Consider the following 14,758-nt stretch of genomic DNA (forward strand, 5'->3'; position numbering starts at 1 on the left):
CAATGCAAATAGCAGCAGCTACAACATACAATCACATTCTAGACGATTCTGTGCTTCCCACTTTGTGGCAACAGTTTGGGGAAGGCCCTTTCCTGCTCCAGCATGACAATGCTCCCTGTGCACAAAGCGAGGTCCATACTGAAATGGTTTGTCGAGATCGGTGTGGAAGAACTTCACTGACCTGCACAGAGCCCTGACCTCAACCCCATCGAACACCTTTGGGATGAATTGAAACTCCGACTGCGAGCCAGGCCTAATCGCCCAACATCATGAAACAAACCATTTAAACTACAGGCTTCAAATAGTTAGAAACGGAGAACCATTGACAGTAATTATAATTCTCTTCCATTTGATATCACATGATTAATTGTTGCTTTATAATCCTATTTGACATGATGTATTCACTGCTAAACAGCAATTTTAGAAGGCACTTCACATTTCACTGTACAGTACAAAACGTATCACACAACCCCCACACAGAAACAAAATAACATGAAAACATTGTAAACGTGTGCTGTTCCCTGTAAAATAGTCCACCATCCATCACGGCATTTAGCTAGCCCTGTCCTTGCTTCACCATGGAAACAAGAGGACATCTGATATGTTGTGAGAAAGCACTCGTGTGTGAACAAGCTTCGATAGTCCCTCTCGTCAGATTGTTCTCTCGTTCATAGTCAGTCACTGATTTAGTTTGTGGCTCGTTTTCAATTGGTCCTCTTCAAACACAAGTGTCTGTAAAAGGGAACACAAACCAACCCCCCAAGATACAGAATGTTAAGCATTGTCCTTTTTAAGAGCCTAGTAAATGTACATTTGGATAGGGCGTAACTAGTCATGCATGACCATCCTTCTCGTCCCGTCTCGACTATTGGAATTCTGGAGAACTTCAGTATTGTTTTCAGCGCTTGTATTTGATTGGCTCTGAGTAGAAATTACATTTCCCCTCAGGAGAGGCATTTCCTTTTTTTTCGTCTTTGTTTTTCTCTTGATTTTGTCTGTGTCTCTTTTCCTACCGTGTCAGACAACGTTTTTGTAGTCTTTGCGACATTAGTTTTGTATCTTATGCTTGCTAGCCTGTTTAAAATCAGAAAACATTTCAGAAACACAAACCCTGTTCGGAGCTCCACCGATACAAAATATGTGATTGGTTTTGATAAGTGGCAAGCCCTGCCATACTCCACCCCTTTTTATCTTCTTCCTGAGGAGAACTTCCCCAGGTCTTCAAACTACGTGAGAAGCCCGGCGTCCGAGGCTAGGGCGTAACTAAACCAATATGGTTCGGGGATTCGAACCGGAGACCTTTCGGTTACTGTCCCTACGCTCTTAACCGCTAGGCTATCTACTGCCCGCAAACCAAGAGCAGCACAAGCTTCAGGGGCTCAAGTGAATACCATACAATATGACAGAAGGCAAAACAAAACTTCTATTTACCACAATTTGAACACTTACAGAAAGCCCAAAGTGGTCCTTGTACTTGATAAACTACAATCCTGATGATTTCTTTGTCCATCATGATATTAATGATGTTCTGCCGACGTACCGTTGAGGGCACGAAAGGGGCCAGGATCCCTCCGACTCTGCAGGACATTGAGCAGACCCCAAGACCAGCGTTCCTGACATCAAGAAAAAGCACAGAACGTTTTCTTAAACACCTCTTCAACATACTGTACAAAAACATATTGCATTGTGAGAACTTAAATTGAAATGCTGAAGCTCATTGAAGCCAGAATTGAAGAACAGCGCCCTCTACTGTACTTTAGAAAAGTAATTTTGTGGGATCTGTTAGTGGGCTGTCTGCACTGCACTCACCTTATAACAGTGGGTTACAGTTCAGTAGTGTAGATGTACACTGACGCACTGACCAACAGCTTTCCTAACACAGCTAAAGAGGTAGCATTGAACACAGTCCCTAAATAATAAAGACAGGGTAACAAAGCTTTAAAAAAAACACATTATGAATAAAAATGTATATCATGTATTCTGTCATAGACTGTAGATGGGATGCCCTTACCAGCATTTACTGGGAGAAACATGGTGCATAGACATGACAAGCCAGCTAACCCCAGAAAGCTAGCCATGTTTCCTTCTCCCAGCCCTAAAAACAAGCATACATTCTAACTGTCTAGCACAGGTGTGATGAGAATAACAGTCTTGTGAAACTATTAAAATTAAACTTATTTTATTTTTAACCACAAAACAAGACATTTATTCAGTGCACCACTGACACACTTCAATTCATAGGATATCACGACAGGTGGTGAGAATCTTACCACTGCTTGTTCATAAAATAGATACAGAGAGGGTAGGCCGGGAGTTCCACCAATCCATACATGGCAACACTAAAGTAGCGGTTCCCACCGTCCTCACTGGCGTTCATGGTCAGCCCACAGTACACCAGGCTGCAGGAATACCTAGAGCACATCCAGAGACAGCGTCAATCTAAGGTCATTCATGTTTGCCGTCTTCGGTGTGAAAGGTCTTTAAAACAATGTATACTGAACCGAAAAGCATCATCTTGAGCTGTTGACACTGTCCATGCGTTGTTAATCCCTTTGTGGTTTCCCAGTGGTTCAGGTTATGGTCTGTATGCTCACCAGACATACATGACACCACGGTCCTCCAGCGGAACACTAGGTGGGTGACGAGACCAGGGCCATCGTTGCCCTGGTTACGTCTTGACGAAGCCAGGACACCTGCGGAGCTTCACTTTGGCTGTGGTGTTGCCGTTCCCATTCCGCACGGCCATGTACTGTAGAACCTTCTCCACCTGCTCCGTGTAACCACGGGAACACAGCCAGCGGGGAGACTCCGGGAGATTCCTGCCTCAGCCCAAAAAACAGGAACAAGACAAAGACAGGTGACGAAAAGGGCATCTTGCCATTTGTTCCATCAGCAAACTGCAGTCTCACATATGGGGCAAAATGTATTGGGAAAGGTGTCAGTCAAGCCTTTAATGCCATTGATTTATTAGAATAATCATCCTAACAGTGACTTACACACAAAGAAGAAAAAACAGGACGCCAGGAGAATTAGCTGCTGTTGCCAAGTTACGCCAAGGTCTGACATAGTAGCCCAGTGCTCCAAACAGGGCGATGCCCACAGCAAAGGTCATATTAGTCAAGGTCCCTGAAAAACACAAACACCAAAAACTAAATTGAAATAGTCGGGACAAAACACTTTCCAATAGTGCCAGACCACCATCTTATTTCACTTTGTTCCGACTGACTCTTCTTGACTACAATTGACCCTTTGTCGAATCCTAGTCCCACCCTCCTCAGTTACTGTAGCTGTGTCTGACAAACATCTGTCAGTGTCATGATGATTATTTGTACCTGTCATGGCCCAGTAGGCCTTGCCCACATACTCCTGGGTAAGCACGAAACAGACGAGGGACATTCCCCCATTCATTTGACCCATTAGCAGGCAGGACAACGCAAACGCCTCATAGCTGGGAGCAAAGGCTGTGGCATAACCAAACGAGACATCGAAGAACAGAGCTGGGAGAGAGAGAGGCCGAGAGAGCAGCAGAGAGAGAGAAACAGCGAGATCAAAACAGTGGGTCAATCAAACAGAAAGTCAGTAGAAGAGCATATTATCAATGCACTAGCAGTCTACGGCCAATAGTTGTTGTTTTTTTAAATGATGAATGATGAGGCCTAACCATATCTCTGAGATTTTTAGTGACACTGCTATTAGCTGGGCTGAAAAGCAGACTACATCATATTAGCCTGTCAACTACTTCATAGGATATGGATTATGATCATAATATGAAAAGTTGTGAGCTTCATTCTCCTCACCTGTCAGGAAGACTGGTTTCCTTCCAATCTTGTCAGAGAGGGGTCCAAACAAACATTACCAACCAAGACCCCAGCGAAGAACAGAGAGCCTGCCAAAGTGACCTTGTAAGCCTGTTGGTTTTTAAGGAACCACTAAGAGAAAGGAAGATATCATTCATATATTTTCCAGCGTCTAGATTATTTGGAAATATGTTCAATTCCATACAAGCGTGAATGACACTATATTCTCAACCACAGCACAGTTTTGCTCCCATTGAATCATGAACAGTGGCCTCTCTCACCTCCGTCACGATAGAGTTGACGTCCTCTTTAAATGTAACGTGTTTGATGAGCTCCTCATGGTTGGTGTGGTCACCTTGTTCAATGTGGTATTCTGGTACAGCTCCAACACGAACAATGAGCATACACTGGCATGCCAAACACACCTGGAAAACAAAACCAAGCTGAGTGTCAAGCAAGTAATACAGGCCTAGCTAGCCAAGTGATCTATCCATCACTGGTATTTAGTTATCTGGTGCTTGCATTTACTTTTCACATATTCAGCAATTCAACAGCTTGAGCTGCCACTTTGTGGGGTTAACTAAGGAATGGGCTCAAATCCTCTGAACAGACTGAGTTTGGCATGGTGATTTTAAAAAACATTTTAGATCCACAGCACACATTGTTTGTTTACAAACACTTAAGATGACAACAAAAACATAAACTATAACCTTAGAGCTTGGGTTTTGATAGGATTAGCCCTTGATCATGAGTCATGACTCGAAATTCCATTACATCACACATAAGAGTCATTGGACAAAGGCGTCTTCTGTACAGGGGAGTTTTGTTAAGAGCCCCATACGCTCAGTCTGAACATTGACATGCATCGCTTGCGGCGCGGTTTTGGAAACATAAAGACCTTGTCTTTCATATCAGCGAGAAATCTTTTTTTTATAATACATACGGTTAAACTGATACACACCGTTATAGGGTTAGTGGTTATAGGGTTAGTGAAGGCACTGTAAGGTCCTTGGGCCATAAGGAGTAATGGTAGGTTCCTTAGGAGTACATATTGGGCTATGGTACGATAAGAGAGTTATATTCTTCAACAATGAATTAGTATAATTCATTGAAATGGCCATTGAACAGCGGGAAATAATGCAGACTGCTGTAGCTTTAATGCTTATGCAAATGTCTGGAGAGATAACTAGTTAGCTAAGATTCAAGAATATACTTCAAAGCTTCTGTGATTTCATTATCTCTGGCAGAATAACATTAGCAGCGAGGGATATACTACTATCTGGCTTTCCCTACTTAGTATATGTAAATTGTTCAAAGGAAATAAAGATTGCTAGCTAATACAGCTAGCTAGTTATAAAGCAAGGTGAAGGTAATAACTAGCTGGGGTGGCTTGTTCTATATGACGGCGCGGCGTCATATATAGGGTTAGGGTGGCATGTTATAATACATACATAGCTAGTAATAATATATGCCAGTTAGCAGATGCTTTTATCCAATGCGACGTATGTCCTCCAAAGCAAGGGACGTTCATAAAACAAACCTGTAGCAACACAAGAACCAACACCATCTGCTACTGATATGATCCGACGGAGGGTCGAACTAGGCAAACTTTTCGCAGACGTGGATTGCTATCGCATTTATCCAGGAAAACTGATTGTTCAAGGAGACTGGGGAACCAAAACAGCGCATGCTGGTGGGCTGGAGATTTAACTTTAGGACAAAATTGAATGGTCTCAAACAGGTTTCTCCAACCTTGTTCCTGGAGAACTACCGTTCTGTATATTCATTCCAATCCTAATCTAACACACATTCTGCTAATAATTAGCTGGTTGATAAACTAAATCAGGTTAGTTACAACTGGGGTTGTAGCGAAAACGTACAGGAGGGTAGCTCTCCAGCAACAGAGTCATTGTCTAAAATATGCTAATTCCGCCTATACAGACGATGCTTAACAAACTCGCCCAATCAAAGAACATTTGTCTGAAAAACGTAGCTATATTAGTCGGAACTAGGAAACTCAGAAAATGTCCGATTTACTATCTGGGTGTAGTTATACCAGTTTCTAATCCAAAGGCGCAACATCTTGAGACTTCCGGGAACGCTTACGAAGCAGACCTGGCCGGTGTTTGGGTTTAGAATAGTCAATGAGAAGTGAAACATTCTTCCTTATTTGCTGATTTTCTCGAACTCTAAAGGCACAACCTAGATTCGAGCCAATACGTAATAGAACATGTTATCACGCCAACCTCGTGAGTGACAAACTGACACGTTTTCATTTGTCAAAACAACTTTAAATCGAAGGTTGAACCAATGACCTATCTGCGCATGAGCGTAGCTAACCAAAGTCGCCATACAGCTATAAGTGTGATCGGGGATTTCTATTGGAGAATCAGTTTCTGCCTTTCTTCATACTGTAATGCCTTTGGTTACACGTGCTGTGTTCAAACAGTTAGCAAGTCGTGCCAACAGAGGACCCCCTTGAGCGACTTGGTAGGAGTGAGGCAGGGTTTAGGACTCACAAATTGAAAGTCAGTACCTGTATATACACACTATGGTCAGTACTGAACAAGGTTACTGAGCTTTTTGTACATTTAACTGAAATCACTCCTATAAACTAAATCCCCTTTCATCCAAATGATTGCATCATTACTAGAACCAGACATCCTGCCCATGAAACTGAGCCCTAATAATCAGAACCTCATACTCATTTGCATTATAGAAAGGCTCATGACAATTCCCAGTATTGCATTTAAGTACGGACTTGTGGCGCAGTCCACTAAATGGTCATTTAAGTTGTACATTTCAGAGGAAACCGACATTAAAAATATCAGTTTAATAGTTTAATGTACAAAACATAACATTAAGTTAGTTTTTTAGCTCATTCATTTGTCAATTGTTTTATAAAAGCAAAATAAAACAGAACATTACACCAAGAGAACAGAAAGAATAGTAAAATGACAGAAAAGGGTCGTTCCACAAAATAACTTTACATCACTTTGATATTTAAGTAGAAATTGTGCACAAATCCTGAATTTTAGAAGCATGTTATTTTAGAAAGAAATGTCTTTAATATAGAACACAGAAGATTTTATATGAATAAGGACTTGCTAAAGTGCCAATAATCAGCATTTTGACATCTCCCTAGAAGTCAGAGTATGCAAAGGAATTTTAACCAACATCTCATGTTTACCACCTTTAGAAAGCCCTATTTGTTGCTTTGAAAGTCATTTCTGAATGTGATTACTTATACATTAAAGTATAAAAAAGTCACATTTTGAGGTCAACCCTGTTACGTGAACCACTTGTTTTACTTATGGCGAAACTATTCCTTTATAAAAAGGTGCAGTATGCCGAAATCTGCCATTTCCTGGTTGCTAAAATTCTTAGTTTGCGACAAAACAAGCAATGTGTAGAGAATCATTGTACCATCTAAACCGCTGTGAAATATTTCAATAACCCAAAATATAGCATTTTCAGTTTGAATCTGGTGTACAAAACCAAAACTTAACAGGGAGCATAGAATAGATCTAGCACTTTTGACTTGCTTTCATTTTGAATAACAGACCTATAACATTTCTATAGGAATTTGGTCAGGTCCATATTGCAGCCTAAAAAAAGATTCTAAATAAACACTGAACATGGTCACATCATGGAGTAAAAGCAGGTGAGCTGGTTCTACTCTTGTTGGCCATTGTCTGATGTTTTGTGGTGGAAAACGGCGCAGATGGAGCATAACATTAACCGTGAAACCCATAGAGGGGCTAGAAATGTTGAAAATTGCATTCAATTGCCACTCACTCTTGCACATAAGGTTCCATTCACCCTGTCACAACAGGATTCATGCACAATTTAAGATGAGATTGGAAAAAGTGTTTTAATTAAGTTGAATGTGTTCTTTGAGAGAATGGTAAAATTGTGAAATAAAGTTCCTACCAAGTTACACAACTCAAAAAAAAAAAAAAAAAAAAAGCCCCTAATTGGTGGGACGACCTAGGTAAAAGATTAACAAAATTGTTAAGAAATGTAAAGGTCGGTCAAGTTCTACTAGTTCTGACACCTGAGTGGTAATTTTGACCTGACCGGCGTTGCCTGAGTATCATTTTCTGCCATCTTGGAACGATTAACAGATTTTTCCTTCTTGCCGGCCTTCTTTTGCTGAAAGGAAAGAAAAACATTACAATCAAACAATGCCATCTGTAGCTGGGACTGGGAGATGACAGTACTTAAGCAAACAGAGAAACACCAAAGTAATCTTACCTTGAAGAACGGCACTCTTGCTTTCTCGTAGCACATGAGGTTTTCGTCTATGTAAGGCGGCTCAGTGACGTAGTCATAGCCGCTCACCTCATCCTCCAGAGAGTCCTATGGGAACAGTCATAGATTAAAGCTACTCTGTACGTCACCCTTTTCATTGTCATTACATGTCATACATGCTGAACAGTCAAAGTTCATAAAGTCTGTACAGTTGACTTCATGTAATCATGTCAATGTGATCTGCCATACAGCCCCAAACCCACATGACCCAACCAGGAAATACGGGGCTCTAATTTTCCGAAGTGTACCTGATCAACCTGCTTCTCCTCCTCCTCCACTGCGTCACACTGGAACAGGGCCATCTGCAGCTCCTCCTGCTTGTGGCGGAGGTTCTCCAGCAGTTCTGCTCTGCTCCTCGACTTGGCCAGGAGACGTGGGTACACAAAGTCCCTCCTCCGAGGAGTTGCGCCTACCAAAATAAATTGAAGGAAACATGACAGGTCAGTGACTCGGACAAAGAATATGTAGAAAAGAAAAAAGCCAGATTAACATTACATCCGTGTCAGGCTCACCAGTTGGGACATCCTGTAGGAGCTCCTCGCTGAGGAAGCTGTGGACACGGGCCAGGCCATCCTCCAAGTGGGCCTTGAGTTCCGTCTGGTGGTGTTCCAGGGTGTTCTGGTCCAGTGACGTCTGCGCCTTCATGGCCCCCAAACCCTCCACCATCCCCTGCTGCTTCAGCTGCCCACTCACCTCCTGGACCCTCTCTTCACAGCTCTGCTCCACTCTCTGAATCACACCACAGAGAAACACCAGTCAGGATTTCAGTCATAATGATTACAGACATGTAAGAAGCTGCGCAGGGATTTCAAAGCTAACCAATTTTGCAAAACCAGAAACTGTCAAACACTAAAATAAAAATTAGTGCTCCATTTCATACACCAACAAGTACCCGTTTGAGGTAAAACTGCACAACAATCTATCCAAGAGTATAGTTTACCGTTAGCAGGGTCTGAGCGGAGGCAGTCTGGTCTCTGATCAGGGTGAGCTGAACCTGGGCCTGGGAGTCAATGCCATCTTTGGTAGAGGCACACCACTGCAGACTCTTCTCACCCAGCTGGGTCAGAGAGCTGTGCAGGTGGCTGCAGTAGCCGGAGCACTCGTCCACTGTGCGCTTGGCCTCCTGGGCAGTCTGTTGGACCACAGAGATCAAGCTGGCAGTGGTGGACTCTAGACGCTCCTTTTGGGTGGCGGTCTGGTTCTCAGACACACTGCATCTCCTGGAGAAGGGCAGCAAAGTGGCAAACATATCAGGTGAAAAATATGCAGATTCAAATGAACAAAGCCCACACTATGGACAGAAATCATTAGACATGTCAATGGCCCAGTTAAGACCGCCCAGTTGCACTTACGTTTGAAGGGTCTGCTGAAGGGACTGAACAGGGACCTGCAGGGCATCGGAGGCATTCATCAGGCCGGCATAGTTATTCTGGGTCTCCATGGACAGGAGGTTGAGCTGGTTCTGCAGACACTGGATCACCTGAGTCATACCCTGTACGATCAGAAACAGAAGGGATGTCACAAGGTCAGATAGAAAAGGACACTTGTTGACCATACAGCCTTGATAGTGAGAATGACAGGGGTTTTCATCAACATTTGGATGATGAACAGGGCCTGGCTCCATGGCATCAAAGCAGAGTAGACACCACTGCAAGAGCAACACTATTGTACATTTCAAAGTGTAGTATTACTTTGCAATGATCTGGAAAAAAACAAGATGTGTAAGAGGGTGATAAGAGAATACTTTAAACCAGGGGTATCAGACAAATTTTGTCCCAGGGGCCACATTGAAACACTGCCGTCAACATTTGCCCAAAACAATAGTCCATCGTTTTTGTAATATCATGCTCCCTCGCCGTCTAGGTTTCATTTGTGATGATTAGCGAACTTGACACTGAAGAAACTGAACGTAGGTCCATTATTTTGACAGTTTCAATTACGTTTTAGTCATTTTAAAGTATATCTAAATTTTCCCATGGCCTACAAGCCGTAGGTTTGACACCCCTGCTTTAGACTACACAACTCCAAGCAGATCCCAGGCCGTACCGTCTGGTGCTCCTTGTCTGCTCTGCTGATCTGTTCCTTCAGCTTGTCGTGCTCAGTCTTTAGGGAACCGAGACCTTCTGTTGCAGTCTCCCTCAGGGTAGCCAGGTCCTGGGCATGGCCACTGAAGAAAGACGCCGTCTCCACCTTTATGCACTCCATCTGGGGAAAAGGAATGCATTCACGAAGTTGTCCATCATGTATACTCAAAAGTATTTTGAGAACAGTATTGTGCATTATTTCAGCCAGCTTCCTTTACCTTAGCTGCCAGGGCATGGTGGGTCTCCAGTGTCTTCCTCAGGCTGTCGTTCATGGCCATGATAGCACTCAGACTAGGCAACACCTGGGCCACCAGGACCTCCTCAAGCTCCAGCTTATGCTCCTCCTGTTAACCCAGGATTGCATTTATCATGAAACCTCTATTCATACAGATTCGTGCACCAAATTTTTTTTGAAAAGATAAGAACAGAGATAGAAGACAATAGACGGCTTCATTTCTGTCCTTACCAAAAGCTGGTGCAGACTGTTTTTAGCCTCCACACACAGCGTCTCCTGCGCCATCATCTTAGCCTGACACTTGGTCATGCCATCAGCAACCAGGTCTTTGATGCTGCAGAAGGACGTGGCAACAGTAGCCATGGCTCCTATGAAAGCTTTGTCGTTGACAGTGAGAAGACCCTCTGAGGGAGAAGGGGGGGGGTAAAAGACTCAATTGGATATCAAAGTCTATGATGCGCTCACATCACTCAAAGTACTGAACCATTTCAAGCTGCTCACCAACTGAGGTTTTGTAGGAGTCCAGCATGCCCTGGTGCTTGCTGTGATGGTCTTCTACAGAATTCTGCATCTGGCTGAACATAGCATCCATGCAGCCTGCGAAACTCATCTGGATCTCAGAGTTGTGCTCCTCAACCTTCTTCTTCCTCTCCAGCTTGGCATGCAGGCCAGACACATCTTTGGTGCTCGCGTCAACAGTTGTCAGCAACTGGGAAAAGATTAACTCATAACTTTAGACTAAATCAGTTATTTGAATATCCTGTACATTCTCAAGTGTAATTTTTGTCATTTAGTAGACGCCCTTATACATTGTCCTAACTGGTCATAATGATGTCACCCTAACCTTGTCTGCAGTGGTGTACAGTTTCTCCTCGGTGGTGGCCAGCTCAGTCACTATAAACTCCTCCTCAATGAGCTTCTGCTTGGTCTTCTGCAGGTCCCTGTGAGTCTCCTGCAGCTTCTGGTTCTTCTCCTCTAGGTCATTGGTGCACTTGTCCAGCTTCTCCTTGCGATCCTCAAACAGCTCTGTAACCTGGGGAGGAGGGACAGTTACATGTTTGATGAGTCAAGTGGAGCCGGTAACCATGGTGCTGCTCATCCAAAAACAGGAAGTAAAATATGAGAGTACTTTCGAAATAAGCTTACGCTCTTCAGTTCCTCCTCCACTGCAGCAATCTTCTCTGTGTATTCAGTTATATGCTCCTCTTGGGAAGATATCGCAGCTGCCATGCTCCTAAGGGGATAAATGAAATGTTAACCTCCTATATACTTTCTCCTTTTGAAGGGATTCAGACTTTAGAAATAAACATTTGATTCACACACAACATTTGTGTTTTGTACAATGGTCATTTACTCATAGTTCTCAGATGACAGATACACTCCATTCTTGTCACGAGTGGCAGCCAAATCCCGTTTTAGACGCTCAATTTCCTCTGTGTATTCCTGATGATGAAATTCAATATTTCAGTCCAGATCTTTTACCACAAATAAAATACACATGCATAAAGTAAACAGAGCATGCATACTCAAATTAAGAGGTTTTGTTCAGTGCTTATATACCTTGATAAGAGTTCTCTTTGTCAACTTCTGGTTCACCTCAGGCTTGTTCATGATGTTCTTGGCCCTGTTGGCATAATCCAGTGTGCTCAGAGTTTCCTGGGGATTTCATGAAACAAAAAGTTGAGTATTGATAAAATTAGGTATCAATCTATACATTGGTGCCAAGAGACAATAAAGCCAGACAAACACACCTCCAAGTTGATGGAGGCTGGTGAAACTGTGGCAATGATGGAAGTCTTAGTGCGGCCTCCCAGTGAGTCCTGGAGGATGCGGGTGAGTTTGGACTCCCTGTAGGGCACATGGGGCCTCTTCTCCACCAGTGCCGTGATCACCCTGCCCAGCGTCAGCAGAGATTGGTTGATGTTGCCAGCTTCACGCGCCCGCTTGTCCACAGCCCCGGAGCGGCCGATGTTCTCACTGCCAGCAAGGTCAACCTACAAGGTGAGGGTCACGTTAGCTAGAATTCCTGATGTGCAACACAAGCAGGTGCACATACAGGTCAAATGTGCTATCCATCTTTGTATGTCACTGGTAGAGCATGTATGACAATACCAGTTAACCATACCAAGTTCAGTTTTCCAATCTTGACCAGTTCCTCTCCATCAACAGTTATCTCCTTCATATGAATCGTGACGGAGAACACTGAGTGAGAGCGGCTGAAAAAGGAAAAGGGGCAGATAAATACAAACTAACACTCAACTATTCAAACATTTACACCCTGTGCTTTAGTATGAGACAAGTTTATTTGGTCAGACATGCAGGTTTACCTGGAATATGCATTCATGAGAGTGGAGGCAGTTTTCCTCTTGGCAGATCCACGCTCCAAAATCTGGTAAACCTCATTTTTGTTGTGTACTGTGATTTCTTCCAGGCCCTTGATGATAACACCCCTCTGAAGGACAGAAATTATATTTAACCTTCAAAAAGCAGGTTTTAATATGACCATTAGATTAAGAAAATCACCCTGGGGGCAGCAGTGATGTGTTGACAGACGTGTGATTCAACCCATTAGGTAAGTACATAATAGACTGGTTAGTACCTTGTTACGTGGATCATCAAACAACTGAAGACGTTCAGTGACGTCAGGAAAAGGGCTCAGCAGGTCAAACAACTCTTCATTGTAGATCTCCAGCAAGGAAACCTTGACAGAAAACTCTGTCCCACTTTCAGACAGCTTCTCAAATATCTGATGAAGTGTCCGGGGAATGATACCTGCAAGAGGATCCTGAAAGAGTCCATTCAAATATTGAAAAAAATAAAAAATAAATAAATAAATATATATATATATATTTTTTAAGTTAATTGACAGCTCTGATACAAGCTATGTTATACCTCTTCCCATGTAAATTCTTCATTTGGAGATCTTTCTCCTTCCATTGTAAAAGTCTTTCCTGTTCCTGTTTGGCCATACCTAAATGACAGAAAGAAACCGTTTAGTCAAAAATCATGTATAAAACTGACAACCACATTCAGTAGCCGGTGTCAGCTTCAAATGGCTAAATGTAACCTTGTGGTTATGCCACTTAATCCCTGCTTTGGTAGTACTTACGCAAAAACTGTACAATTGTATCCACCTATCACTTCATCCAAAATAGGGCAGACAACACTCTTGTAGACATCAATTTGCTTGGCAGATGGACCAAACACCTGAGGCGAGGATTTGATAACATGTAATTTGCACATTAGGAACAAATGACCTTGCAAACCAAGTATAGTGGTTAGTCCAGTTTAGACAAAGAACGTTACATTAGTTACCATATCAAAGGTGTACGTCTTCCTAGCTGCCTTGTCGCCAATCCCTCCCGTTCGCACATTGATCTCTTTTCGATTTTCTACTGTATCAATGACTCCATGGGCGGCAGTCTTGCGTTCCGCGTTGTTGAAGGGTCTGAAGAGCCATGGGAAGAGAAGTTAGCAAGAGAACATTAGGCTAACTAGCTACTGTTGCCGTGATACCACCACAGATGTTCTTGTCCATTTAACTAGCAAGTTAATTAGCTATGATCAAGTTGCTTTTAGTCCCAACTCCCACTGATTTCATACAAGTCAAGTTTAGCTTACCTGCATCTCACAACGACTTGAATATTTCTCCCCTTCTCATCCTTTTTTGCGACACTGAACGAGTTGTGCGTAGACATGTTTGCAGAACTCTCAATACTGCAAACGTCAACTGTAACACAGAAACAGTTTCCCCCATTTAAAAACAAATGTATTAACTAGTTAACATAACCCCTACTCTGACTAGTCAGCTAACATTAACGTGAGCTAGCTAGCGTTAACCAAGATAACTGCCTACGTTACCTAGAAAGTTAGCTACCGTTAGCAAATATTGTGACATACAAAAAAACGCAAGCTCGCGGAAACGAGCCCCAAAATTGTCCTTAACAAGTGATGAATTCTTACCTCTATTGTTTCTTTTGAACAATTATCTTGTAGGTTGGTACTTTTGAACAAATATGACTTCCGTCACCACTGGCGCTCTATCGTGCGGAATTTTTCAAACACAACTTTAAATGTTCTTCATCCGAGATGTACAGCCAATGGTTTAAGCGGAATTTCTTAAACGCGATTTTATTGGCAGTCTGGGGTTACATGAAAAATAGAGGCGTGATGCATCACGGGAACTGATCTTTACATTGGAACACATATCCACTTGATGGCGCTAATGTGCTCTTTTTGGTATGCCCAAAAAATAATCCCGTTTTGGCTTCATGTGTGATTCAAGGTAAATACATTTACATGACAAACACTAAATGGAAAATTAATGG

At 42.8% G+C, this 14,758-nt stretch overlaps 1 protein-coding gene and 1 pseudogene across 1 annotated transcript; both read right to left on the reverse strand.

Moving 5' to 3' along the window:
• Positions 1–318: 318 nt before the first annotated feature.
• On the reverse strand, positions 319–6,198 carry LOC115193669 (solute carrier family 22 member 15-like; annotated as a pseudogene).
• A 417-nt stretch (positions 6,199–6,615) lies between these two features.
• Positions 6,616–14,541, reverse strand: LOC115193668 (kinesin-like protein KIF11-B). Its single transcript, XM_029752541.1, has 23 exons — positions 14,394–14,541; positions 14,052–14,160; positions 13,746–13,878; positions 13,540–13,637; positions 13,323–13,401; positions 13,030–13,215; positions 12,758–12,882; positions 12,556–12,646; positions 12,182–12,424; positions 11,991–12,086; positions 11,785–11,873; positions 11,577–11,664; positions 11,275–11,463; positions 10,932–11,139; positions 10,662–10,834; positions 10,414–10,539; positions 10,158–10,316; positions 9,464–9,603; positions 9,052–9,331; positions 8,624–8,840; positions 8,360–8,520; positions 8,055–8,159; positions 6,616–7,952 (listed from the first exon to the last, which is right to left on the reverse strand). The coding sequence occupies exons 2-23, from the start codon at positions 14,126–14,128 to the stop codon at positions 7,842–7,844; spliced, it is 3,174 nt and encodes a 1,057-aa protein (XP_029608401.1). The 5' UTR covers positions 14,129–14,160; positions 14,394–14,541; the 3' UTR covers positions 6,616–7,841.
• Positions 14,542–14,758: the final 217 nt, after the last annotated feature.

Source organism: Salmo trutta, chromosome 5, assembly GCF_901001165.1.
Source record: "Salmo trutta chromosome 5, fSalTru1.1, whole genome shotgun sequence".
Classification (NCBI taxonomy): domain Eukaryota; kingdom Metazoa; phylum Chordata; class Actinopteri; order Salmoniformes; family Salmonidae; genus Salmo; species Salmo trutta.